This window comes from Sorex fumeus, unplaced genomic scaffold (assembly GCF_029834395.1).
Source record: "Sorex fumeus unplaced genomic scaffold, SorFum_2.1 ptg000153l, whole genome shotgun sequence".
In the NCBI taxonomy this organism is placed as follows: domain Eukaryota; kingdom Metazoa; phylum Chordata; class Mammalia; order Eulipotyphla; family Soricidae; genus Sorex; species Sorex fumeus.
Window position 1 is genome coordinate 514,040 of NW_026606210.1, and position 26,834 is coordinate 540,873.

At 55.8% G+C, this 26,834-nt stretch overlaps 1 protein-coding gene across 3 annotated transcripts in view; it reads left to right on the plus strand.

Moving 5' to 3' along the window:
- Nucleotides 1–10,612: 10,612 nt before the first annotated feature.
- Nucleotides 10,613–26,834, plus strand: part of BRD1 (bromodomain containing 1) — a 37,110-nt gene continuing 20,888 nt past the window's right edge. For all 3 annotated transcript variants that reach the window (XM_056106997.1, XM_056106998.1, XM_056106999.1), the window contains exons 1-2: nt 10,613–10,733; nt 12,806–14,186. In XM_056106997.1, the coding sequence (XP_055962972.1) occupies nt 12,820–14,186 (1,367 nt within the window). In that variant the 5' untranslated portion in view covers nt 10,613–10,733; nt 12,806–12,819. The remainder of the gene's footprint in view (nt 10,734–12,805; nt 14,187–26,834) is intronic.

Here is a 26,834-nt window from a genome sequence, read left to right on the forward strand (position 1 = left end):
TCAGGGTTTGCTCCTGGTGTTACCCTGGGGCTGCATCTTGGGCTTCAACATGCAAAGCCTGCCATATCACTGATCCTCATGTGCCCCTTTTAAAATCACGCCTTCTCTTGCCCCCACTACCACTGAGCCCAGGCGGCCATTCATGGCTCCTCCATTTCGCTCGTGTTCTCCTTCAGGGGTTCCCTAAGTGGAATGGTAGTAATCTCTAGGATTTGGCTTGTCCTGCTCTGTGTCATTCCCTGGTGATTCCTCCGAGTTGTGGACGGATCACACTTTCTTTAATTGTCCAGCTCCTGAAGTCATCTATGCCAGATTGCACCTATTACCAACAAAGATGCCCCACCCATGAGTGTGAGCAGAAGTCTTCATCTGGGACTGACACCCAGCATGTAGCTGGCGCATGTGGCAGGCGGTTGTCCTGGCCAACTGCTGAGCTGTTTCCATGGTGCTCTCCCCTCCACTCTCTGTGTGTGAGGGACCGTTTCTGTAGACCCTTGCCAGCTTCTGCTGTCAGTACTGCCTAAGTCTTTCTAGTGGGATTATGGGTCATCGTGCTTTTAGTGTTTTCCTAGTAGACATGGTGCTGACTAGTTTCACACACTTACTTGACTTCTTGCTTTGTGCTCAGGAGACCAGATGAGGTGCCAGGGACCAGACAGCCCTAGGTCAAATGCCTATAATGCAAGCACCTTACCCTCTATGCTATACGCTCCACCCCCTCCCTCATTTATTTATTTATTTTGCTTTTGGGAATATAGTGGCAGTGCTTAGAGATCACTCCTGGCTGGGCTTGGGGGACCACATGGGGTACCAGGGACAGAACCTAGATCAGTATCGTGCAAGGCAAGTGCCATTTCCACTGTGCTATCACTGCAACTCTCCAAATCCCTGTTCCTATATTCCTATTTTCTATTTTTAATATTACAAATCTCACTTCCTTCATACATGTATGTATTATTCTATTTTGGGTAAGCCATGGTCATTTGCATTTTTTATTTCACTGAAATCAAATTTACATGTGGAGTTAAGAGTGTTTGCTTATTAACTTTTCGATATCTGCATTAGCCCCCATTTTAGTTCAAACACAGCAGGTGGTCTCAGGATCCTCTCCCTCCTCTATGCTCAGGGCTCTTCCTGGTGATGTTCAGGTGACCATACTGAAGTGCCAGGGGTGGAACTGGGGTCTGTCATATCCAAGGCAAGTACCTTACCCCTTAAACTGTCTCATCAGTTTTGTTTCTAATAATTGTTTTCCATTGTCTCTAATTTTCTCTTATGTATTAGGGTTCTCCAGTGAACCAAAATCTACAGGATGTGTGTCTATGGGCCTTTGTATGTGTATACACACCAAAGACAGCCTAAGCATTTGACTTTTGTGATCCTGGAGTCTTGGAAAGTCCAAAATCTGATGTATCTGATGTGGGAGGGCAACATGTCAGAAATGTAGGAAAGAGGCGATGCTCAAGCACAAAGGCCGGCTATAGAACCAGGAAGAGGGTGCCCAGGTCTGTGTGTGTAGAACCAGGAAGAGTCTCATATCTGTGTAGAACCAGGAAGAGAGTGCCCAGGTCTCTGTAGAACCAGGAAGAGTGCGCCCAGGTCTCTAGAACCAGGAAGAGAGTGCCCAGGTCTCTGTAGAGTCAGGAAGAGGGTGCCCAGGTCTCTGTAGAACCAGGAAGAGTGATATCTAGGGGCCAGGGGGATAGCACAATGGGTAGGGCATTTGCCTTGCACGCGGCTGACCTGGGTTTGATCCCCGGCATCCCATATGGTCCCCCAAGCACCACGAGGAGTGATTCCTGAGTGTAGAGCCAGGAATGACCCCCGAGCATCGCTGGGTGTGACCAAAAAAGCCCCCCAAAAAAAGAGTGATATCTAGAGTAAGTTAGACTACTGCTGGCACCACATTCTTCCAGGTTTACTTTGAGAATGTTCCTATATGCTCCCTCCCTTCCTGAAGCATATTTTCTCCAACTGAGAATAGATGGTTGACAGCCTTCCTGTTTAGTTCCAGGAAAGTGTGCTTTCCTTTGGGCCTCTACAGTTTCTTTTTCTTGGCACCATTTGAGGTGCCAAGGATTGAAACCGGTTTGGCCCCATGCAAAGTAAGTGCCCTACCAGCTGTACTATTGCTCCATTGCCCTCCTCCATTTAATTTTTAAAACCAACTCATTTTCTGATCACTGCCAAGTGTGACCTCTACCTGGCCCCCAAAAAGAAACTACTTTTCCTAGCTAACTGTTGTACTTTGTTTCTTTTCTTTTCTTTTCTTTTTTTTCTTTTTGGGTCACATCCAGTGATGCACAGAGGTTACTCCTGGATCATGCACTGAGGAATTACTCCTGGCGGTGCTTGGGGAACCATATGGGATGCTGGGAATGGAACCCAAGGCGGCCCACATGCAAGGCAAACGCTCTCCCCGCTGTGCTATCACTCCAGCCCCACTTCTTTTCTTTTAATACAATTTGTAGTAGCTCATGAAGAATTTCAACATATGCTTTGTCTTTGCTCAGGTCTGTGTAGAACCAGGAAGAGGGTGCCCAGGTCTGTGTAGAACCAGGAAGAGGGTGCCCGGGTCTCTGTAGGACCAGGAAGAGGGTGCCCGGGTCTCTGTAGGACCAGGAAGAGGGTGCCCGGGTCTCTGTAGGACCAGGAAGAGGGTGCCCGGGTCTGTGTAGGACCAGGAAGAGGGTGCCCGGGTCTGTGTAGGACCAGGAAGAGGGTGCCCGGGTCTGTGTAGGACCAGGAAGAGGGTGCCCGGGTCTCTGTAGGACCAGGAAGAGGGTGCCCGGGTCTCTGTAGGACCAGGAAGAGGGTGCCCGGGTCTGTGTAGGACCAGGAAGAGGGTGCCCGGGTCTGTGTAGGACCAGGAAGAGGGTGCCCGGGTCTGTGTAGGACCAGGAAGAGGGTGCCCGGGTCTGTGTAGGACCAGGAAGAGGGGGCCCGGGTCTGTGTAGGACCAGGAAGAGGGTGCCCGGGTCTCTGTAGGACCAGGAAGAGGGTGCCCGGGTCTCTGTAGGACCAGGAAGAGGGTGCCCGGGTCTCTGTAGGACCAGGAAGAGGGTGCCCGGGTCTCTGTAGGACCAGGAAGAGGGTGCCCGGGTCTCTGTAGGACCAGGAAGAGGGTGCCCGGGTCTCTGTAGGACCAGGAAGAGGGTGCCCGGGTCTCTGTAGGACCAGGAAGAGGGTGCCCGGGTCTCTGTAGGACCAGGAAGAGGGTGCCCGGGTCTCTGTAGGACCAGGAAGAGGGTGCCCGGGTCTCTGTAGGACCAGGAAGAGGGTGCTCGGGTCTCTGTAGGACCAGGAAGAGGGTGCCCGGGTCTCTGTAGGACCAGGAAGAGAGTCTCATGTCTGTGACACCTCAGTTCATTGTTTTAAATAAAAACATTTGGGTCAGAGAGATAGTGCAGGGGTAGGGCAGGTCCCTGGCACACAGCATCCCTGGGTTCTAGCCCTGGCACCACTTATTACTGAGCAACATCAGGAATGATCCCTGAGCCCAGAACCAGGAGTAAGCCCTGAGCACCACTGAATGTGCTTCCCTCGCCACCCCCTCCAAAAGAAAAGACAGATGAGCCTGAACTCTAAAGTGATGATTGGTGATGATTGTCAACCACTCATTGATGACTGAACACTGAAACCAGCATGCTGGCTACTGGAGGGGAGGGGTCATGTTCACAGTGACTCGTGCAGGTGTAGCAGAGAACCCCAGTTAACGTTCTTCAGGACCATTGCACTGCAGCCTTCACTGAGAGAGAAATCGTTCCTACCACTTCCTCAGGGTGGATTTCCTTTGTGTTTCTTGGGGAGTTCTCTTCCACAAGAGCTGCATTCACTGACCTGTGAACAGTCATAGTGGTACATAGCAAGTGGGGCAGAAAGACGCCCTCAATCAGCAACCCCCCTGGCAGGTTCTTTTGTTCCACCAAACCTCCCACTGCAAGGGCCAGCCATGTCTTGCTTATGCCCTAAAACTGGGCCATTTGAGTGGCCCACCATGCTGGTCATCTCCAAAGGTGGCTCTCTGTCAGAGCAGCCAGTCTTCCTGTTGGGGCTTGACTCATACACAGTGCTGGGAGAGGTGGTAATTAGCGCCCGGCCAGCCACTCCTCTGGCTCCATCTAAGCCATGTGCATTTCTCCACCACCATGGCCGGAAAATCAGCTTCTGTCTGGGGCGTCATCCTCAGGAATGCAGACCTGAGCTGCTCTGAGGCCCAGGCTTTCATTCCTGCTTGCTGTCAGTCCCAGGGCAGTGAAAGGGTTCGAATTCACCTCACTCTAGCCTGCCTGGCTCACCTGTGTGCACAGGTAAGTGTCTGCCACACACCCGGCCTGGCTCTTGTGCCCCTTCTACTATGGGGACTGCCCAGAGCAGGCTATGTGAGTGAGCCCCTTCATTGGAACATGGGCGGGCCCACTTGCGATTTAGTATATTCTCATGTATGACACCCAGTAAGGCCTTGGTGCTCGATCAGTGGGTCTAATTATAGCCGTGTATGAGGGGACCAATTCCTATGGAAACTGCAAATAAGTAAATTTGTATTAAAAGTGGGGTATGTTGTATGCCTGAAATAACTATTACGAACAACTTTGTAAATCACAGTGTCTTAATAAAAGAGGCATTGGAGTGATGGCACAGCGGGTAGGGTGCTCGCCTAGCATGTGGCCAACCTGGGCTGGATCCCTGGCATCCCATATGGTCCCGAGCCCACCAGGAGTGATTCCTGAGTGCAGAGGCAAAAGTAAATTCTGAGCTGCACTGGGAATGGCTCAACATCCCCCTCACAAAAATAAAATTTGTATTTGGTTTTTAGGTCACACCTGGCTGTGCTCATGGCTTGTTATGCTCGGGGATCACTCCTGGCAGTGCTCAGGGGTACAGTAAGGGATTCCAGAATTGAACCTAGATTGGTGCATGCAAGGCTAGTGCCCTCCCCACTACTCTCTCCAGCCCAAGAATGACAAGCTTTTTGTTTGTTTGTTTGTTTGTTTGTTTGGCTACACCTAGCCAGGGCTCTGACCTGGCTGACTCATGCCCTTCTCCTCTAGCCCCAAGCTATTAAAAACTGAGAAATGGGGCCGGAGAGCCAGTACGGCAGGTAGGGCGTTTGCCTTACTTGCGGCCCACTTGAGTTTGATCCCCGGCACCCCACATTGTCCTGGGGGTGGGTTGAGTCTGAGTAGTCAGTGCAGGCAAGGGACTCCAGAGCTCAGCACCTTGGGGAGCCAATGTGTGGTATGTCAGGGGCTCAGTTTCTGGGAGGCCTTCCCACAGGCAGCGAATGGCGGGACAAACCCTGCCTGGTTCCAACCCCGAGGCATCTGTGATGGCTGCTGTGTGCAGTGCAGGCCCTGCCTCTGCGCCCTCCGTGTGGGGTGTGCGCTGGGGTTGGAGCTGCTCTTGGCCCAGCACTGTCAGGGAACCAACTGTGTGGCCCTACTTTCTGCTGGAAGGACATACAGCACAAGGGTCTTCTGTTTTTGTTTTGTTTTTTGAAATTACACAGTTTTTATTTGGAGGTTTTGAAGGGAAGGAGGGAGAGAAAGTGGGAGAGAGTGGAAAGTCATGTGCTCAAGAGAGAACCCGGATTTCTCCAAGGCCAGAGAGAGCCCCTCCGCACATCCCAGCACTAGACATGAAAGCATGAAAGTGCACATTTCAAGAGAGGAGATGTGGGCAACACATGTGCTCAGGCACCACGTGTGCTCGGCCACATGGACGCAGGCAACACATGGGCTCAGGCAGCCTGTGTGTCTGGGGTCCTTCTGTTGACCATGAACTGCAGTGACTTTCCCATTAGGAACAGTGCTGCTTGGGTTAGCCATATGAACCCCCTAGGTAATAAACAGTGCAGGCTGATTTGTTTTAGGGTCACGCCTGGGGACCCTAAAACAAATTATTCCTGGTGCTGCTCTGAGGACCATATGGGATTCTGGGGATCAAACTCAAGTGGGCCGCAAGCAAGGCAAGCCCCCCACCTCTGTACTGGCTCTCCAGTCCCAACTTTTTAGTTTTTTAATAGCTTGGGGCTGGAGGAGTAGGGCATGAGTCGGCCAGGACTGAGCCCTGGCCAGGCGTAGCCAAACAAACACAAAGCTTGTCATTCTTGGGCTGGAGAGAGCACAGTGGGTAGGGCACTAGCCTTGCATGCACCAATCTAGGTTCAATCCCTGGCATCTTGACTGTCCCCTGAGCACTGCCAGGAGTGATCCCTGAGCACAGAGCCAGAGCAGGCCATGAGCACAGCCAGTTGTAACCCCAAACCCCAAAACAACAAAGGCAGAGAAGAACTTGTCAAAAAATTTTGTCATTCTCTTTATGGTCTTTTGGTAAACAAAAGCTGCAGGGCACATATTTTTCCCCTTTTATTTTCAATTTCTCCGTGACTTTTTTGTTGTATTTCTTGCAAACGATATTTAACAACATTTGTATTCTGCTTGGACAGTTTTTATTTTAATAGACAAGTTTGATTCAGTCATATCTGTGTTTATTCGAAGATTTGAGTTTATTCCTGTCATCTCATATTATGTTTTTCATTTATCATGTGCTTACCTTTTTCTTTTCTGCTTTTTGTTGGCAGTATTTTTTAAAAATTTTTATTTCAGTTCCACCCTTCACCCTGCTGCTGTTTTGAAAATTACAATCCCTATTTCCAAGAGTGTCCACTTTGATAATGTATTGTTGGGGGGGGGGTTTCTGAGGCGGAGGTCCTGAGCAGTGCTCAGAGGCTGGGCCCCTTATAGTCCATCAGTTCAGTGGGACAGCTGGAGGACGTGGTGCTGGTGCAACGCTTTGGGTACCACGAGGTGCTGGTGGTTGAGCTGGAGTCAGGGCACAAGCATTTGCCCTATGCCCTTTACTCTTTCCCTTGGCCCATATATAGTTTGTTTTTTTGCCACACTGGCAATGCTCAGTGGTTTCTCCTGACTTTGTGCTCAGGAATCACTCCTGGGGTGTGGGGGATTGAACCTAGGTTGGCTGTGTGCAAGGCAAGCACCCTACTTGCTGTACTATTGTTTCAGCTCCCCTAGGCCAATTTTTATTTCTGCATTCCAAATACTTTTTCTATCAATGCTAAAATTCTCTAATAATATGAGAGCTTTAGGGGTCCTTAACTTTTTCACAGCCAACCCTAGTCATATGCCACACTGAGTTCATCTGGGGTTTCTGTCATATCATTTTCTTTCTTTTTTTTTGTGGGGGCCTAAGCAGTGCACAGAGGGCATGAATCACTCCTGGCAATACCCGGCCAGCCAGGCCACACTGTTCAATACGAAGGCCTGGCTGGGCAGTGCTGGGGATGGAACTCAGGTCCTGCGCATGCCAGGCATGTGCACCTCTGACTAGCTCCCCGGCCCCGCCTTCACGGTCTTTCAACTGTACAAACTGGTTTCTTCCTGGCATCCATGCCTTATTTTGGGGTTCACCTTTCTGTTTTACTAGGGCTTTTCTCTTGGTTGATCCCGGCAGTGCTCAGGGCTAACTCAGAGCTCTGCGCTCTGGGATCACTGCTGGTAGGCTCAGGGGATCATAAGGGTTGCTGGAAATTTGAACCTGGGTTAACAACATGCCAGGCAAGCGCCCTGCCTGCTGTACTATTTCTTCAGCCCTAGCTCAGGGCATTATCTTTTAGTAAGTTTTTAGAAAGATTGTATATGTAACTTGGGTGTTTACAGGCTGTGCAGTCGTTTCGATTTTGCTGTCTCACATGAAGGCTAGTTTCACCATGAATGTGGAGAAATTTTGATGCCATTGGAATTTGGATAATTGCTGCTATCCAATTGGCGATCAGATTCTCTCTGAGTAAGAGCATTTTCCTCTCTGAAGTCTTCACATCTAGTCTTATCTTTCAAGTCTCAGAATGTGATGGACAGGTCCACAGGTGAGTCCCTTTCCTTCACTTGCCACCTGCACTCAGTCTGGTTATGTGAGCGGGGTTCGTGTATTTCCCTTTGTCGCTGTGTACTGTGAACTGTCCGTTTGGCGGACATCTGGCTTGCTCAGGGCGGAGGGGAAGGGTGCACGTTCAGCTGTGCTGCTTGCCTGCTGCTTCCCCAGGGCCAGTCTCCAGTCCCAGGACATCTACCAAATGGATACTGGCCGGTCCTGGTGCTGAGTCCGAGGATACATCCGGAGTGGCCACCAGCTTTGAGAAGGGGCCTGGCTCAAGACTGGCTGCTGGGTGACCATGGAGGTAGTCTTCATCCAGCCCGAAGCCTTCACTTTCCAACCTGTGCACTTGGAGCAGGGCCAGTGAAGAGCCATGACACTGGCTGGACAGGCCACTTCACTTTTGATGTGCTGTTTGGTGGGGTGCTCCGTACCCTGCTTGCCCACATGGAGGCAGGTCTCGCCCCCTCAGAGGGGAAGACTTGGTCTTGAGGGAGGTGTATGGTACCTTTTTCTTCCTTAGGGGCTGCTTGCCTGGGGGCTGGACTCCCCACCACCTAGAGGTGCCTTGACTGCACCAACTAGGGATCCTCCAGGGAAACTGAGGAGCATTCTGGGCTTCTTCCTGCTTCCCAGCAGGCACGGGCGGCGGCGGGACTGTGGAACTGTGGATGGAAGCTGCTCATCTGGAGTTTACAGCCCAAGTGGCCGTGGCTGTGAAGGTACTGCTGGTCTGGGCATTCCCTCTTTATCTCCGTCCACGGTCAGCATTCATAGGCATAACCACCCTCTCCGGGACCTGAAAAGAGGGGGCCTAGGCCAGGACATGGATTGAGGGTCTAGTCAGCAGTAACCGTATGTGGGAGGCCCTGATTTGATCCCTGGTACCATATGGTCCACCGAACACTGAACTCCTGAGTCCCCCCACCCCCAATAAAAAAAACACAAAACAAAAACTGAGAGGCCTGGGATGGGGGTCTGGTACCTGTTGACACCCTGGCTTTTGCCCCTCATGCTGCATGGCCACCAGCCTCTGCTGGCTGTACTGATGTCTTGTCACCACCAAGTCTGGACCTGAAAGGCCCCAAGCATGGCCGGGCCTGGTCCCTGTGAAAGCTGTTGAGCTGGGGTGTGCCCCTCAGAAGCAGGCTGCTTGCCCCCCCCATGCTGACACTGCTCTTTTCCCTTGTCTACTGTGCTCCCCCAGACCTCCCTCAGGTCTAGGGTCTTCTAGTACCTCCCCGAATGCTCCCATGATTCCCGCCAGCCCAGCTTGTCCTTGATTCTGAGTCCAGGGCACCATCGGCTTCCCGCGCCCTGTTGTTGGGGATTCCTGTTGCCAGCCTGGTGCTCCCGGGAAACCCCCAGATTCCAGCTGCGGCTGAGTCCATGCTCCTGACTCAGCACTGCTGTCCAGATTCTAGTCCCTCTTCTCTCTCTGGAGGCCCAACTGGCTTTGGCTTGGCTGCGCCCGGTACCCCTCCCCGAAGTGCCACTCATCCCACCGCGACCCTTCAGAGCCTGGCACTCAGCTGCAGTCTGGACCTCGGGACCGGGACCGAGGACCTGCCTGGGGCTCCGCTGACCTCTCCACCGCCCTCGTGCGCGCCAGAACTTCCCAGCCCTCGTGCCTCTCACCGGCTTCGGCTCAGCCTCTCCTCCTCCCCCTCCCCTCCAGCTTTTCCCTTTAGCCCCTGCCCTGTGCTCCCTCGAGCCTCCCCGCCTCAGTCTCCCCCTCAGCCTGGCGCTGCTCTTCCCTCCAGCTTCCCTGCCTCAGTCTCCCCCTCTGCCTGCCGGCTCTCCTTCTCAGTCTCCCCGTCAGCCGGGCCCACTCTCCCTCCTCAGTCTCCCGCCTCAGTGTCCCCCTCGGCCCGGCCCGGCTCTCTCTCCTCAGTCTCCCGCCTCAGTGTCCCCCTCGGCCCGGCCCGGCTGTCCCTCCTCAGTCTCCCTCCTCAGTCTCCCCCTCAGCCTCCCCCTCAGCCCGGCCCGGCTCTCTCTCCTCAGTCTCCCCCTCAGTCTCCCCCTCTGCCTGCCGGCTCTCCTTCTCAGTCTTCCCCTCGGCCGGCCCGGCTCTCCCTTCTCAGTTTCCCTCCTCAGTCTCGCCCTCAGTCTTCCCCTCAGCCCGGCCGGCTCTCTCTTCAACCTCCCCACCTCAGCGTCCCCCTCGGCCCGGCCCGGCTCTCCCTCCTCAGTCTCCCGCCTCAGTCTCCCCCTCAGCCCGGCCCGGCTCTCCCTCCTCAGTCTTCCCCTCGGTCCGGCCCGGCTCTCTCTCCTCAGTCTCCCCCTCAGCCTCCCCCTCAGCCCGGCCCGGCTCTCCCTCCTCAGTCTCCCCCTCAGCCTCCCCCTCAGCCCGGCCCGGCTCTCCCTCCTCAGTCTCCCCCTCAGTCTTCCCCTCGGCCCGGCCGGCTCTCCCTCCTCGGCCCGCCTCAGCCTCCCCCCCTTGACGCGGCCGGGCCCCTCCCCCGCCGGCTCCCCCGCCCCTCCCGCCCCTCCCCCTCCCCCGCCCTCCCCCTCCTCCTCCTCCCCCGGCGCGTCATGGCGGCGGCGGGCGGGGCGCGTCTCGCACGCAGCGCGCCGGGCGGAGCGCTCGCCGCATTGTTTGCTTCGCCGGGGAGCGAGCGCGAGAGGCCGCCGGCCCGCGTCCCCGCCGCCGCCGCCCGCGCCCGCCGCCCGCCGCCGCCCGCGCCCGCCGCCCGCCGCCGCCTCGGCCCCGCGGCGCCCGCACCGCCCGCGCCTGGAGCGGCGGCCGGGCCGCGGCCGTTGGCGGAGGAGCCCGGCGCCATTTCCCCCGGCCGCGCCGCCCCCGCCCGCCGCCCGGCCCCCGGGCCGCGGCCCCCGAGGTGAGTGAGGGGCGGGCGGCGGCGGGCGGGGGCGCGGCCCGGGCGGCGGCGGCGGGCGGGGGCGCGGGCCTGGGCCGGGGCCGGGGCCGGGGCCGCCGCCGCCTCCGCCGCGGCCGCCGCCGGGCCTGCGCCGCGCCGCCATGTTTGCGGCGCATTGTCCGCGGGCGGCGGGCCGGGGGCGGCGGGGCCGGCGGGGGCGGCGCGGGCGGCGGGCGGCGGGCGGCGGGCGGCGCGGGCCGGGCCGGGCCGGGGCGGCGGCGGCGGGCGGGGCTCGGGCTCGGGCTCGGACTCGGACCCGGACCCGGGCCCGGGCCCGGCCGGCCGCTCGCTGAGGTGCGGGCGGCGCGCCGGGAGCGCCGGCCGGGGGCGCCGGAGCCGGAGCCGGAGTCGGGCGGGCGGGCGGGCGGGCGGCGCCCCGGAAGGGCCGGGCCGCGGGCGCGGGGGTGAGGGGCGCGGGCGCGGGGGACCTGAGGGGCGTGAGGGGAGACGGGCGTGAGGGGCGTGAGGGACTTGAGGCGTGAGGGGCGTGAGGGGCGCAGGCCGCGAGGGTGAGGGATGCGGGGGCCTGAGGGGCCTGAGGCGCCTGAGGGGAGCGAAGGCCGCGCGGGGCCGGAGGGGCCGGAGGGGCGCGAGGGGCGCGCTGTGAGGAGCGCCGAGGGCCCCGCGGGGGGACGCCGAGGCCGCCGCCGGCAGCCACACCCCTCCACGCCCCTCCACGCACGCCCCGCCAGGCGCCCCGGAGTCGGAGTCGGAGTCGGTCGGGGAGTGACTCCCAGCCGCCCGCACCCGAGCCCCCAGCCCCCGAGCGCTCCCGGGCTGTCACAAGGGTCCGTGCCCGTGACAGCGCGGCCGCCCCGGGCCTCTCGGGGTGTGGGTCCGACGCTGGCACTTCTTGCCCGGCAGCGGGCGAGGGGCGGACGGCCGTTCCTCGCGGCGGTTGTTCCTCTGGGCGTGGGAGCGCCCTGCGTCCCCGGGAGGCCGGCCGGGCGGTCGGGCCGGGCGGTCGGGGAGGTGCCGGGGAAGCGCTCGCAGTTCAGGCCGGCCCGGTGAGGCCGGTTCGCGGCCCCGAGCCACCCCCGCGGGCCTCGTTGGCCGAGGGAAGGCCCCGCGAGGGTCTGTCTCCTTCCTCGGGGCGTTCTCCCACAGGTTCCCGCAGTCCCTGTCCCAGAAGCCCCCCGTGCTTGCCGGCTTTGGTCCCCCAGGTCCTGACCATCCCTTCCCAGGGACCCGCCCCCCTCCCCCGGCAGGTGGCGTGGGGAGACTTGGTCCTCAGGCCCTTTCCCACCGTGTTCCCTTCTGTGCCTCGATTGTTGGACCCTCTAGCCTTGTGCCATCGCCCTCCATGTATACCCATGGGATTGAGGGGTCTTCCGCACCCATTGAGAAACTCTGGTCCAGACTCCACCTGCGTGGGCGGTTGCAGATGGACCTGGGAACTCAGATGGCCCAGGTCGGAGGGAATTCTTCTCTTTTTGGAGTAGCCACTCCCCCTGCAGTGCTCCGGTGCTGTGGGGCCTGGGGATCAGTGTGTGAGAGCAGGTTCTTCCCAGATCTCCGGGGGACGCAGCCCTGCTGGCTCGCTGCATCTGCTAGGGGTGCCTGTGCCCCACCCTGGGCATGGTCCGGTGGCTAGCAGGCAGGGGAGCTGCACTCGGGGAAGGGAGAGGTGGTTGGGGTTATGGCTAGGGGTGTCACCTCTGAGGGTCCTGGAAGTCCTGAGTACAGGCTTCCAGGACTTGGGTGGGAGAGTGACTTAGTAGGGGGATGTTGTGGTCATCTGGTGACCCATCCGCCGGCATGGGGTGGGCCTCACCATGTTCTAGGGGGACGTGTCCCTGTTGGCGCCCTCCTGCTGCCCTTTCCTCTGTTGGTCTTGGGAGTCATTGGGGAAGGGCTTGGGGGTGGGTAAGCTGTCGAGGGGCTGGACAGCAGCGTGACTTTGGGCACGTGGCATCCAGGACTGCATTCCGCTGACCCGGTGTTGGGTCTGTGAGCTCTCCCGGGCATACTGGGTGGACTTTCGCGAGCCTCTGTCACAGCCTGGCAGTAACCATCTTGGGTTTCTGTTGTAGGTAATCATTACCAAATGAGGAGGAAAGGACGATGTCATCGAGGCGCTGCACCGAGGCATCCTTCCTCCCCGTGCAGTATTAAACACTCCCCCACACGAGAAACACTAACGTACGCGCAAGCCCAGAGGATGGTTGAGATAGAAATTGAAGGGCGTCTGCATCGGATCAGTATTTTTGATCCCTTGGAGATCATATTAGAAGATGACCTCACTGCTCAAGAAATGAGCGAATGCAACAGCAATAAAGAAAATAGTGAGAGGCCACCTGTGTGCTTAAGAACTAAGCGTCACAAAAATAACAGAGTCAAAAAGAAAAGCGAGACCCTTCCCAACGCCCATGGCACGCCGGCCTCGGCCAGCGCGCTCCCCGAGCCCAAGGTGCGCATTGTGGAGTACAGCCCGCCGTCGGCTCCCCGCCGGCCCCCGGTGTACTACAAGTTCATCGAGAAGTCGGCCGAGGAGCTGGACCACGAGGTGGAGTATGACATGGATGAGGAGGACTACGCCTGGCTGGAGATCATCAACGAGAAGCGCAAAGGGGACTGCGTGTCGGCCGTGTCGCAGAGCGTGTTCGAGTTCCTGATGGACCGCTTCGAGAAGGAGTCCTACTGTGAGAACCAGAAGCAGGGCGAGCAGCAGTCCCTCATCGACGAGGACGCCGTGTGCTGCATCTGCATGGACGGCGAGTGCCAGAACAGCAACGTCATCCTCTTCTGTGACATGTGCAACCTGGCCGTGCACCAGGAGTGCTACGGGGTCCCCTACATCCCTGAGGGCCAGTGGCTGTGCCGGCACTGTCTGCAGTCCCGGGCCCGGCCCGCTGACTGTGTGCTGTGCCCCAACAAGGGAGGTGCCTTCAAAAAGACGGACGACGATCGTTGGGGCCATGTGGTGTGTGCCCTGTGGATCCCCGAGGTTGGCTTCGCCAACACAGTGTTCATTGAGCCCATTGACGGCGTGAGGAACATCCCGCCGGCCCGCTGGAAACTGACGTGCTACCTCTGTAAGCAGAAGGGGGTGGGTGCCTGCATCCAGTGCCACAAGGCCAACTGCTACACGGCCTTCCATGTGACCTGTGCCCAGAGGGCCGGGCTCTACATGAAGATGGAGCCCGTCAAAGAGCTGACGGGCGGCGCCACCACCTTCTCCGTCCGAAAGACCGCATACTGTGATGTCCACACGCCCCCGGGCTGCACCCGGAGACCACTGAACATTTATGGGGATGTGGAGATGAAAAACGGTGTCTGTCGGAAGGACAGTTCGGTTAAAACGGTTAGGTCCACTTCCAAGGTCCGGAAGAAAGCGAAGAAGGCTAAGAAGACGCTGAGCGAGCCCTGTGCAGCCTTACCGCCCGTGTGCGCCCCTTACATTCCCCCGCAGAGGTAAGCGCCTCAGCTGGGGTCCAGAGGAGCCGCATCCTATGATCAGCCCACTTGGTCTGCTAGTGTCCTTCGAGGCTCCAAAGATGGGGTCCCCTTCATTCACCACAGGTGGGAGCAGAGATGTGGCCAGAGACTTGGAGCCGGGGAAGCTGGGAGGATGTCTAGTTTTCTGTTTTTCCTCAAAAAATTTTGGAGCTCCCCCAACAGTGATCCGGGGACTCAGGAATCACTCTCGGCGATGCTCGTCCTGGCGGGATGGACAGTTCAATGCTGGGGCCCAGGGACATGGTGTTATGCTGACCTAACCTTGCTGGAGGTCACCTGGACTCGCTCAGTGGTGGGGGTTGAGGGACATGCAATGCGGGTATCGTCAAACTTGGCCATGGACGGAAGAAGTCTTGTGTTTCCCCGCCCTTTAGTTTTGTTTTTTGTTTTTTCCTTTTTGGTTCACACCCAGCAATGCACAGGGGTTACTCCTGGCTCTACACTCAGGAATTACTCCTGGCAGTGCTCAGGGGACCCTATGGGATGCTGGGAATCAAACCTGGGTCGGCCGCGTGCAAGGCACACGCCCTACTGCAGTGCTATCCCTTTAGTTTTGTCTTTCACAAATCTACTCCCTTTTCCCCCCACTCTACCTTCAATAACTTATGTCCTCACCTCTTCTGATAACTTTTCTTGATTCCCCAGTCAGTGGTTTTTTGTCTCAATTTTATATCCTTTGAAGGTTGGTGAAATCAGCCATATTTTTCCTTCATCCCTTTGAGCTTCTATTTTGCTGTAAATGGCAGAACCTCACCTATTTTTTGTAACTGAGTAGCATTCTCTCTTACATAGGGCCCACCCTGTATCCCATAGTTTACTGCTAGGTACTTAGGCTTCTTTCATTCACATATACGTACTTGTAGATACTTGGTTTTTGCGTCACACCTGCCTGTGCTCAGACATCACCCTGGGTAGTCGATGCTTGGGGAACCATATTGGGTTGAACCAGAGTCAGCTGTATCCAAGCTAGATATACCAGTGCCCTGCTTTCATATTTTAATGACTGTAATTAACACTGCAGTGAACATGAACATGGCGTAGACCTAGCTCTGAGTTAATGTTTTTGTATTCGTGGGGGTGGGGTTGGGTTGTGTGTCACACCATTGATGTTTGGGGAATCCTGGGGTCACTTCCCAGAATATTGGACAAACTGTCTGGGCTCCTGAAGTTGTGCTGCTGCCGTGTCCTGTAGTGCTGGGACCACCAGGCCCACATACAGCAGGCCCACAACACGTGCTGATGACTAGGAGGCCACGTGGTGCCAGGGATGGAGCCCGTTGGAGAGCCGGCATGGCGTGTTCCCTTCTACACTCCTTACTCCCGTGCTTTTCCCTTTGTAGCGTTTCAAAAGCGGAGCCTCTGGCTCCTGTGGCAGCTCTTGCTTTCATTCTGTAGGAAGCGCCATGGTGTCTTCCAGAATGGCTGTACCAGTTGAGCTCATTTTCCTTCATGCCCACACTGACCTCTGGAGGAGCCCGGCCAGCTGCAGTGCCCAGGGTCGGTGATGATGTCACCATCTCTCACTGGGTAGAATGCCTTCTGCTGCCCTGCTCCCCCTGCCTACAGGTAGTCTACCACCTGGATGGTTAACTAACTTGCTGCAGAATGAAGCTGTGCATTTGAGGTTTCCCCTGTGGAGGACATTCGTGGGGAGCTGTGTCTCCCCACTCGTCACGTGGTTTGCTGATCAGCGTCAGGCGTGAGCTTGAGCTGTCCGCAGGGCTGGGGTCAGGGGCACAGTCTGCTCTTGCAGGTGTCCTCGGGTCTGCTCCTCGTCCAGCTGTGTCCACTCCTGTTTGTGGCTGGCTTCCTCCTTGTGGTCCTTTCTTCGTGCTTCTGATGTGCCCTTTTGATTTAAAAATGCTCTTGTTCAGATCACAGGTTAATAATTGGGCAGATCTCGCGCCAGAGAGTCAGGCTCCACCCACGTACTTCCTTGAACTTTGAGGAAGTAGCGACACCCTCTGTAGTAGGGCATGGACTTTCAGAGTTTCAGGAAGTAAAGCCTTAGGCAGGATGCAAAGGCATGGACCTCTGTACCCCACGGCAGCTCACCTGCTCTCCTACCTAGGCTGTCACTGTTGGAGCCACTCACATGTAAATCACACTTATATACAGATTGAGTGGCAGCTTTTCAGATTTTTTTTTTCTGTTTGGGTCACACCCGGCAATGCACAGGGGTTACTCCTGGCTCTGCACTCAGGAATCACCCCTGGCGGTGCTCGGGGGACCATATGGGATGCTGGGGATCGAACCCGGGTCGGCGGCATGCAAGGCAAACGCCCTAACCGCTGTGCTATCGCTCCAGCCCCCCAGATATTTTTTACTTAAATTTTTATTATGGCAAAGCGAAGAACATCCTTAGGGGCTGCAGGAGTAAGTTCTGAGCACTGCCAGGTGTGGCCTACAGGTCAGACAAAAATCACACCTTCAGCATGTCGTGTGCTAACTTCTAGTATTGTATCTGAGGAGTAAAGGGGTGATGTGCTTCCCAGACAAGCACTCGGTATCGTGTTTCCCATATTGTCAGACGCTCTGGTCGGGGAGTGTCATGCAGGAAACCAGCTTGATCTTGAGTGTCGGTGGTCATCTTCTTCCCCAGAGTCAAATGTTCATTGAGCTTTTCATTGTAGAATCAGTACGTTCAGTCGATGACAAGAAAGCCAAAGAAAACCACTGCGCCAGAGTTCACATCAGCTGTCCTTTGTTTTTCGGGGAGGGAAGGGAGTGGGGGTGTGTGGTGGCGCTGCGGCAGGGTGGCCTGTGGTGTGGAGCCAACCCGGGGCCTCGTGCGTGCGCAGCGTGTGCTTTACTCCTAGAGACACAGCCCTGCCCCCACACCCTGACTTCATTTTTGTTCTTCGGGTTACGCCCAGAGGTGCTGGGCATGAAACCCAGGCCTTCCACAGGCAGCTTTGGACTAGCTTCTTGTGATGCCCTCCCCCGCACCCTCCACAGGCAGTCAGACTTGATTCTGTGGGTCGGAAAGGTACTCGTCAGAACGGATTGGCTGAGAGCTGTAAAAATCGCACTCCGTTGGAGTTCAAGTAAATGAAATAAACGGGTTCCTGAAGTTGGACACCCGAAGGCCCTTTGTTGTGTCCTGGTGGTGGGCTATGACCCACTTTCCTGGGAGTGAGGACTGTGAGTGATGACCCGGGCTGTCACCGCTGACCTCTAGTGCTGGAGGTCTCAACCAGGGGCCCGGAAGGCTGCAGGAGATCTTGGGACTGGGTGCTGCATGCAGTCTGGAGCTGTCCTGAGACATTGCCTCTCCCCCACTGCAGCTCACCTGGACGGTAACACTCTCTCAGGTGTGCTTTGTAAGTTTGGAATCTTTTGATTTGTCAGTGAACTTTCATTCTTCTTTCTCCTTGTGGTTGCTGCAGTGATGGGGGCGGGTAGGCGGGGAGGTCCCTTGGTGCTTTGATGCGTGCTAGCAGATGCCCCCCTCTGAGTTGGGCTTGCTCAGGCGCCCCTCTGATGGAGGCTTGGGTTCTCCATGGTGTTTGAAGAGGTGCTTGTACACACACCTGTCGAGTGTGGCTGGAGTCTTCCAGTTCTGGGGGTCACTGGTGATAGCGGTGCTCAGGCTGCACTAAGCACAGGTCGGGCTCTTGGGGCCCCCAGAGTCTGGAATGTTCAAGTAGGCCTCACCCACCATCCATAGGGGCTGCGTCCTCTGGGTCATTTGGAGGTGGAGCCGGTTATATGCATTTCGCCTTAGAATGTGTCTGCAGAGAGATGGGAGGGGGGCACTACTGGTTACACTGAGTGTGGTGCTGTGGTCCCAAGGAGGCAGGGCCTGCTCTAGGACTTGGGGTGAGGGGTCATGCCTTGTGGGGGATGGGACGTGGGCCTTGTGCATGCAGGATGTGCGCCAGCCCTTGGGGCAGCTCCCTGGCCTCCAGATGTAACTTGTGATTTTTTTGGGGGGGGAGGGTGTCACACTCCATGATGCTCAGGGGTTACACTTGGGAATTACACCTGGCAGTGCTTGGGGGGATCATATGGGATGCTGGGGATAGAACCTGGGTTGCCTGTGCTAAAGGCAAGCACCTTGCCTGATGCAGTGTTGCTCCAGCGCTGGGGCTTCTTACTTTATTTTATTTTTATTTTTTTGCTTTTTGGGTCACACCTGGCGATGCACAGGTGTTACTCCTGTTTCATGCACTCAGGAATTACTCCTGGCCATGCTTGGGGGACCATATGGGATGCTGGAAATCGAACCCGGGTTGGCTGTGTGCAAGGCAAACGCCCTACCCGCTGTGCTATCTCTCCAGCCCCTGGGGCTTCTTACTTTAAAGGTGAATTTTGTGGGTCTTGGACATGCCTCTGCCAAGTGTGCACCTCCATGAAGTGTGTGTTCTGTGCTGGAAGAGAAGACCCTGGGTGACATACTTCCTTTTCCCTCCCTTGTTGCTGCTGGGGCGGGTGAGTTCCCACACCATTGTGGCTAAAGGGCCAACTGCTGGCCCCTGTGGTCAGTCTTGGGGATGGAGCACAGGCCTGCCAGGCAGCTGCTTGCTTTTTTTTTTTTTTTGCCACTGAGCCATACCCTGGAGAAGGAGTCATTGTTTTCTTTCTTTTGTTTCTTTAAAAAAAAATTTTTTTTTAACTAAAATACCATGATTTACAAAGTTACTCATAGTTTTAAATGAGTAAATGAGTAATGAATAAAACTGTTTTACAATGTTTCAGCATGGGTCCCACCACCAGTGCCAGTTTCCCTCCTTCAGTGTTCCAGGTTCTCTCCCATTCCCCTCCTCCGCTCCCCTGCCTGCCCTCTTGACGGGCACCTTTCTAAGGTATCCTTCGTTCCTTCTCCTCTCCTGACTTCAGTGTTGTTGACTTTGTGGTTTGGACATTGGGCTCTGTATTCCTTAACACCACCTTTGTACCTAGATCCCCTTGACCCCTGCCCCCTGTTGCTTCTCATCTCTTCTTCCCCCACCCCTCCACTCTTCCTTCTTTCTCCTCCCTGTACTCTGGGGCCAAGGATGACCTACATATCCCCTCTTTAAACCATTGCATCCCCAGGTCTGGGAGTCTGAACTTCACATGTAAGTGAGATCATCCTCTCGTCTTCCTTCTGGCTCAGTTCATTTAACATAACGTCTTCAGTTCCATCCATATTGCGGCAAACTGCATTATTTCATCATTCTTACATACCATACCATTATGCATATGTATGTGTATACACACCCACACACACACAATATCTTCATGTTCCATTTACCTGTCGTTGGGCATAACAGGTTGATTCCAGTACAGTATGTCTATGTAGCTATTGTATGGCAATGAATAATGGTGTGGATTTATCCTTTTGAATGACTCTTTCTGTCCTGGGGATTGATACCCGAAAGTGGAATTGCTGGGTCAAACGGGAGCTCAGTCCTGAGTTTACTGAGCACCCTCCGCACTGTGTTCCATGGGGCTTGGCCCGGAAAACAATCTCACCAGCAGTTGCCAACAGTTCCTTTTCTACCACATCCCTGCCAACAGATTATTCCAAGTGTTTTTGTTTTGTTTTGCTTTGTTTTTGTTTTTGGGTCACACCTGGTGATGCACAGGGGTTACTCCTGGCTCTGCACTTAGGAGTTACTCCTGGCGGTGATCAGGGGACCATATGGGATGCTGGGAATCGAACCTGGGTCGGCTGCGTGCAAGGCAAACGCCCTCCCCGCTGTGCTATCTCACCAGCCCCCAAAGTGTTTTTTTTATCTGTGCCATTCTCACTGGTGTAAAATGGTATCTCATTTTCATCTTAATTTGGATTTCCCTAATATGATAATGATTATATTTCATGTGCCTGTTGGCCCTCTGTTGGTTTTGCTCAGAAAAGTCCCTATGCATTTCTTCCCTCTCTATATATGTATGTATGTATATTTTGGGGTCACACCCGGCGGTGCTCTGGTGTTACTCCTGGCTCTGCACTCAGGAATCACTCCTGGCGGTGCTTGGGGGACATATGGGATGCTGGGAATCGAACCCGGGTTGGCCGTGTAGAAGGCAAACGCTCTACCCATTGTACTATCACTCCAGCCCCTATATTTTTATGTTTGTTTTTAGGCCACAGCCAGCGATGCCCAAGGTTACTCCTGGCTCTGCACTCAGGAATGACTCTTGGGGGTGCTCAGGCGACCATATGGAATGCTGGGGACTGAGCCTGGGTGGGCAGCATCCCGGGCAGATGCCCTACCTACTCTCCTATATCTGTTTCTCTCTTTGCCTGCCTCTGTGTGTATCTGTGTTTCTGTGTGTTTCTGTGTGTGTGTGTGTGTGTGTGTGTGTGTGTGTGGTGCACTAATCTCCTGGAGTAGTAGTTGATCCATAGGAGGGTCTCACTTTGGGATGAGCCCACCTTGGAGGTTGGCAGGGCCTCCAGTGGCCTGTTAGGGTACCAGTGCTCTTGCTCATGAAGGTGGGCCTCTTCCTTCCTTGCTGCACTATCAGCGGTGGAGTTGAGCCCCTGGCTCACCCTTTCATGCGCCTGTCTGGTGTGAGTTCCACGAGGAGCCCAGTTGTGGTCTCCACCCGCATCACTTCCTGGAACTTAAAAATCAGTGATCTCCTTTATACAAATCTCTGAACACTAGCATGGGGGCCAGGGAGAGAATGCAGAGGGCAGGAGCGAGGCCTGGGGTCGGCTCTGGTCTGAATGGCCCTCTTGACCCCCACTGCACAGCTCTCCTGGACCTGAGTGGCCCCCATGAGTATTGCAGTGTCCAGCCTGCATGGGAGGCCACTGGGAGGAGCCCCATCCCCAGCTCTGTTTGGGGTCTTCAGCGTTGTCAGTGCTCACTCAGGTAATGAGTCTGAGTTGTTTCTGGCAGTGTGCGCCCTTGTTGCATTTCTCCCGTGGAAAGGAGTTAGGAGAGGAACAGGACTTCCCTCTGGACCCGCTGCCTTGTTCTTGTAAGGCTCACGTCGCAGTTGCATGGGAAGTGAACGGGTGGGAAGTGGGAAGTTGCCCTCCACAGGTTTTTTCCCCCCATTCAAATTGATACTATATTTTATTTGTGTTTTGGGCCATACCTGGCGATGCTCGGGGGTTACTCCTGACTCTGCACTCAGGGATCACTCCAGGCGATGCTGGGGGACCATATGGGATGCCGGGGTCAGATTCAGGTCAGCTGCATGCAGGTAAGCGCTCGACTCGCTGTCCTATTGCTCCAGCCCTTGTGGTGATTAAAACAGCCTTTTTGAGATACAGCCCATGCACAGTCCATTCCAGCCATTTGCATGTGCGGTTCATGGATTTCACTTTGTTTGCAGTTACACATCTGTTACCATGGCCCATCTCGGGACATTTCCTTCTATCACAGAGAATTCCTGTGTCCCGTGACCTTCTTCTCCCCAAAGTCTGGGGAATCACATCCTCCTTGCCTCTGCTCATATCTTACAAGTGACATCAGACGCTGTGTGGTTATGTCTGGGCTGTGCCCTTGACACATCAGTGGTGGTATTAGAACTCCATTCCTTTTTATGACTGAGTAGTATTCCGTGGTACCTGGGTGTGTAGCTTGTTTTAGTTCTGAGCCATACCTTGTAGGACCATGTAGTAGAGGATCACAGGCCTCCTCTGTGTCTGGCCTGTGCTCAGCCTTTCGAGTTGCTTCCCAGCCCATACCATTTTATTTTGGGTTTGTTTTGGCCACGTCTGGCGGTGTTGCACTGGTACTGGGGATCTAGCTGGTGACTTCTGTTTCCACCCAGGTTGACAACTGCCCGTGGCTTTGATTGCATGACGGGGATGGTGAAGATTCTGCGTGTGACTATTGTTAGTGTTCTTAGTGGGCATCGTTATTACTATGGTTGGTTTGGGACCCCTCAGTCCTGCCAGGGGTTGTTCTTGGTGGTGCTGGGGGAGGGAGCAACCGATTTGGGGGACTGAGCCCTGGTGGCTTCTGCTCCCGCCCTTGGAGCTCTCGCCCCAGTGTGGTCCAGCCATTGTCAGTTTCCGGAGAAACGTTTATTCACATCTTCGACATTTTCCATTGAGCTGTTTGATTAGGCCCTGTCAGATACAGGAGTCACACACACTTACACCAGTGCATTGTCTTCATTTAAAAAATTTTTTTAAATTAGTATCTTTCGAAGTTGCTCAGTTTTTAGTTTTATGGTGCTGGGGATGAACCCTTATGTGTAATGAGGTTTGTGTTTGACCCCTGTGCGTGTGGTTGGGCCACACTCGGTGGTACTCAGGGCTTAGTTGTGGCCCTGCCTTGGGCTCGCTTCCGCTATCGCTTGGGGAACTATGTGCTGTGCTGGGGATCGAGTCGAGGGGCCAGTTGTGTGCAGAGCAGTTGCTTTAATCCCTGAACCCTTCCCTTTCCCTCCGATCTTGAGTTTTGATGATACCCAGTTTGTCTAGCTTTCCTTTAAATTTTTAAATTTTAAGAATTATGTGTATGGAGGGGGAGGCTGGAGATGCTCGGGACTCACTCTGGCTCTGTGCTCAGCTCTCACTCCCGGTGGGCTCGGGGACCATGTGGGATGCTGGGACTCAACCCCAGTCAGCCATGTTGAAGGCAAGCACCCTACCTGCTGTACTCTCCGGTCTCTGTGGTGGGTTTTTGTTTGCTGATTTGTTTTTGAGCCATACCGACTTTGCTCAGGTATTACTCTGGCCTCTGCACTCAGGCATCACTTCGGATCGTGCTTATGGGGGACCATATAGGATGCTGGGGATCGAGTCTAGTTCAGCTGCATGCAAAGAAAGCACCTTACCCGCAGTACTCTGTGCTGGGTGTTAAATGTGGACCGTCTTGAACTTTCTGCCGCCGGCGTTGGGTTTCCCTGGCCAGGTAGGGCGGGTGTGTGCCGACTGTGGTGCCACCTCACTGGTTGCCAGAATCCCAGAATGTTCGAGAACATGGAGGCTCTGCCTGACTGCTGGATCCTTTCTGGGAGTGCTGTTAATACTTCCTCCATCACTTGTGAAAAGCTCTTTTTTTTTTTCTCCCCAGCAGAGGCCAGTCCCTGAAGTGCTTGTGGGCATGGGGTCCTGGGGGAGCCCGCTCATGGCCTCCCTCAACACCTGACACGTGCATCTCTGCCCGGCCCCAAATTGTCTTTTATTTCTGTAATTTAAATTTTTTTTTTTGGCTTTTGGGGTCCTACTGGCGATACTCAGGGATTCCGCCTGGCTCTGCACTCAGGAATTACTCAAGCAGTGTTTGGATTACGGGCACCGTGTCTGCCTTCCAGACACGGAGCTGGAGTGGGGAGTCATTTCCTTGGCCCCAAGGGTCGTCAGTAGCTTTACTGGGTTGACTGTTGGTGGGTCTGTTCGGGCAAGTGTGTGTCACGCTTATGTAAATGGCCCACAAAATTTCTGACCTGCTGGGCAAGCCTGTACAGTACCGGTCTGTGTCGGCATGGTGGACCTTCTTGGGCACTGGCAGTCCCTCCACGTTGATGGCTCTTCGGCCAGATGGTCTTGGCATCTCCCGTTGTTCATGGATGGGCCCATTCCCTGCAGCCATGCATAGCAAGCAGCCTCACCTCCTGGCTTCCTCTTGCTGTGGGCACCGTCCTTACTCTGGGTTCCTGGGATTTTTTTTCCTGAGCTGGTGGAGATGCCTTCAGGGCTGTGAGGCAGTGCCCAGGGTCCTGGGTGCTCCCCTTCGGCAGGTGAGCTCTGCCCGTAGCACTGACCTCCCAAGAGAGAGCCTCCCTCAGAGCACAGTCTCAGTGCTGCTTCCCCGAGCTTACAACCCAGTTCTTTCAGAGGAATTTGGAAGAATCTGCTTCGTTCTTTCTTGTTTCATCACTCTGCCTTTTCTTGGTCTTCAGCTCTGTTGAAATGGAATTGACGTGGGATTTGCTCCTGGCTCTGCGCTTGGGGATCACTCCTGGCGGGGCTCGGGGGACCACATGGGATGTCGGGGATCACACACACGGTTTAAATCATCCAATTTTTGTCTTTCTCTTTCTTACCTATTTCACTCCCTTTGATTCCCCTGAGCTCTTTCCTGCAGATGGCAAATTTCTTGTTTTCTTTGAAAGTGAGTAAGTAGTAGCCCCATGTTTATAAATCCGTGTCAGACTTGTGTAAATAACACCTCAGTGAGCAGGGCCCTGGGCAGCCAGGGAGACCCTCGGAGTTCATGTTTGTGAGTTCTCAGGGTGCATCCTTGACTGGGTGCTGGACCTGATGATTGCTCAGCCTTAGGCTTCTTGGGGAAGCGCCGTGGCATTTTCCAGAGGGCCTGCCCCTGTGCGTGAGATCTCTCCGCACCTGCGCTATTGCTTAGTGGCACGGCCTGGGCCACAGGTGGAGACGCTGGAGTGATGGCTTCCCTCCCCACGCGGGGCGCGCCTGGCTTCACACTAGCTCTGCCCAGGCCTACAGGGGCTCCAGCTGACACTCTGGGTGGGTGCTGAGAGGGTCAGAAGCAGCTTCTCTCCTTCTGCCGTTTCGATCTGACCCACCAAAGGAATGTAGAAAAGCAGTGTGGTACCTTGCACATTTTTGAGTTGAAACCCCAGTGGGGGAATGGTGTCGTCCTGGACGCTGCAGGCCGATTCGGGGAAGGTGTCACCCTGCCTGGGACAGGCTGTTTGGGGAAGGTGTCACCCCGGGAGAGGCCTATTAGGGGAAGGCGTAATCCTGAACGCAGCAGGCGTTTGCATCTGGAGTCTTGTCACCTCTGGAGGAAGCTCAGCTGAGCCTGACTGAGGCCTCCCACCTGCCCCCTGAGCTGCTCGCCCGTTTCCGGAGCTGAGAAGCTGCCTGAGCCGGTGGTGGTCGTGTTCTTGACTTGAAGATTGTTTGCCATGCATGCCCTGCCATGGGGTGCGACCTTTAACAGGCGACTTTTCTGCAGATGGGTGCCGTGGGCAGTACTGTCCCCCTTCATTCCGCTCTGTTTCCTGTGTCTGTAGACCTGTGTTGGAAGCCTGGACCACCTCTATCAGAAGGCATCAAAGACACTTTGTTTCTGGACTGGTGATAGGGCCCAGCAGCAGCGCACATGCCTAAGGCCTGGGTTCCAGCCAGTACTGCAAAAAAGAAGAGTAAAGGCACTTTATAACAATGTGCTCAGTTTGAAACATTTTCTTCCAAGTCATGTATCAAGTCCCAGGCTGTTAGGCTCAGTATTCCGAGGAAAGCCCGACCTACAGGCCCTTTCATTGTCTCTTCCCAGGGTCACCTGTAGAGAACTTGGTTAGACCAAAGCCTGGTGACAGGAAGTGGCATGGTACCACGGCATGGCCTGAGATGACCTCAGGGAAGCACTGTCCACGGGAGAGACTTCCCAGTGACCCCTGCACTCCTGGCCCCTGCAGGAGTCCCTGTGTGGTGAACACCCAGAACCCTTGAACTCTCCTCTCCCAGAGAGACCCTCTTGGTCTCTTTCCCGTTGTGATTCAGCTGTCCAGGGTGCCGTGGGCTGAGTGCCTGTCGCTTGCCCACCAGAGTTGTGAGTTGACTGGGCGGGCAGGGATGGGAGTATGTGGTTGGTGTGGGTGGCCGCCTCAGGGACAGCAGCCCGGGAGGCAAAGTCCCTGCCGGGAGCAGCTGACGGTCCCTCCCCGAAGCGCGCCTTTGTGGGCCAGCAGCGCCGCCTCACACCATCAGGCCGCCAGAGAGCCTGTCTGTCTACGTTGCCTTTTTGCCTGCAGAAACCCCGATGCCATGTGGGCGTCAGCGCATAGCACGTGCGTGGGGAGAGGTGTGTGTCCACGAGCCGCTGGGAGGGGACAATAGCCTGCTCGAAAGGCAGACGGGAGCCCGGGCCTGTTGCCGTCCTGGCCGAGCGTCCCTGAGTGGGGACGGGCTGTTCCTGTGCTGGCCACGCTGCGTGTGAGTCTGACTCCCCAGGGCAGGTCCGGTCGCGTCCCTCCGGGCCGGGCTGCGGTGGGGCCAGCCTTGAGTCCTTAGTGAGGAGCCTCTGCAGGCCTGGGCCGAGCCCTGTGCCGCGTGTTGGGGAGGGAGCAGCTGTGGGTGGGTGCTGCGTGCCCGCAGAGCAGCTGAGCTCCGGAGACCAGGGCACCTGTGCTCACCGACGGTCTTGTAAGACTTCGTCCCCTTTAGCTGATTTCTAAAGTTAGCTCTAGAAATTCTTTTCCTGCTAAGAAATGTTCATGCGTTCCCTCTTTTCTTTGTTGCTTCTGTCCTCGTGACTTGGGGTGGGAGTCATGTTTGGTGTGATGCTCACTGGGGTCACAGACCCCTAGTGTCAGCACTTGTGGTGCATACCCTCGTCCCTGTGGTGCTCGTGTGTGCAGGTCAGGGACGCTGTGTGGCCGGCTGCCCAGGGCTGGTCCGGTAGCGTCCCTCCGGACCGGGCTGCGTTGGGGCCAGTCTTGAGGCCTTAGTGAGGAGCCTCTGCAGGCCTGGGCCAAGCCCTGTGCCGCGTGTCGGGGAGGGGGCAGCCTCCGGGACAGCCTTTTGAGCAGCCAGTCGCTGTGGGCTCTCTCAACAAACTGCTGCTTCTGCTGGACTGCTTGCACTTTCATTTGGTGAATTTTTGGGGGGTGTGGGTCATACCTAGCGGTGCTCTGGGATGACCAGCTCTGTACTAGGGGTGACTTTTGGCTGACGGGGGACCAGGCTGTGCCTGGGATCGAACTGGGGTCAGCCGCACGGAG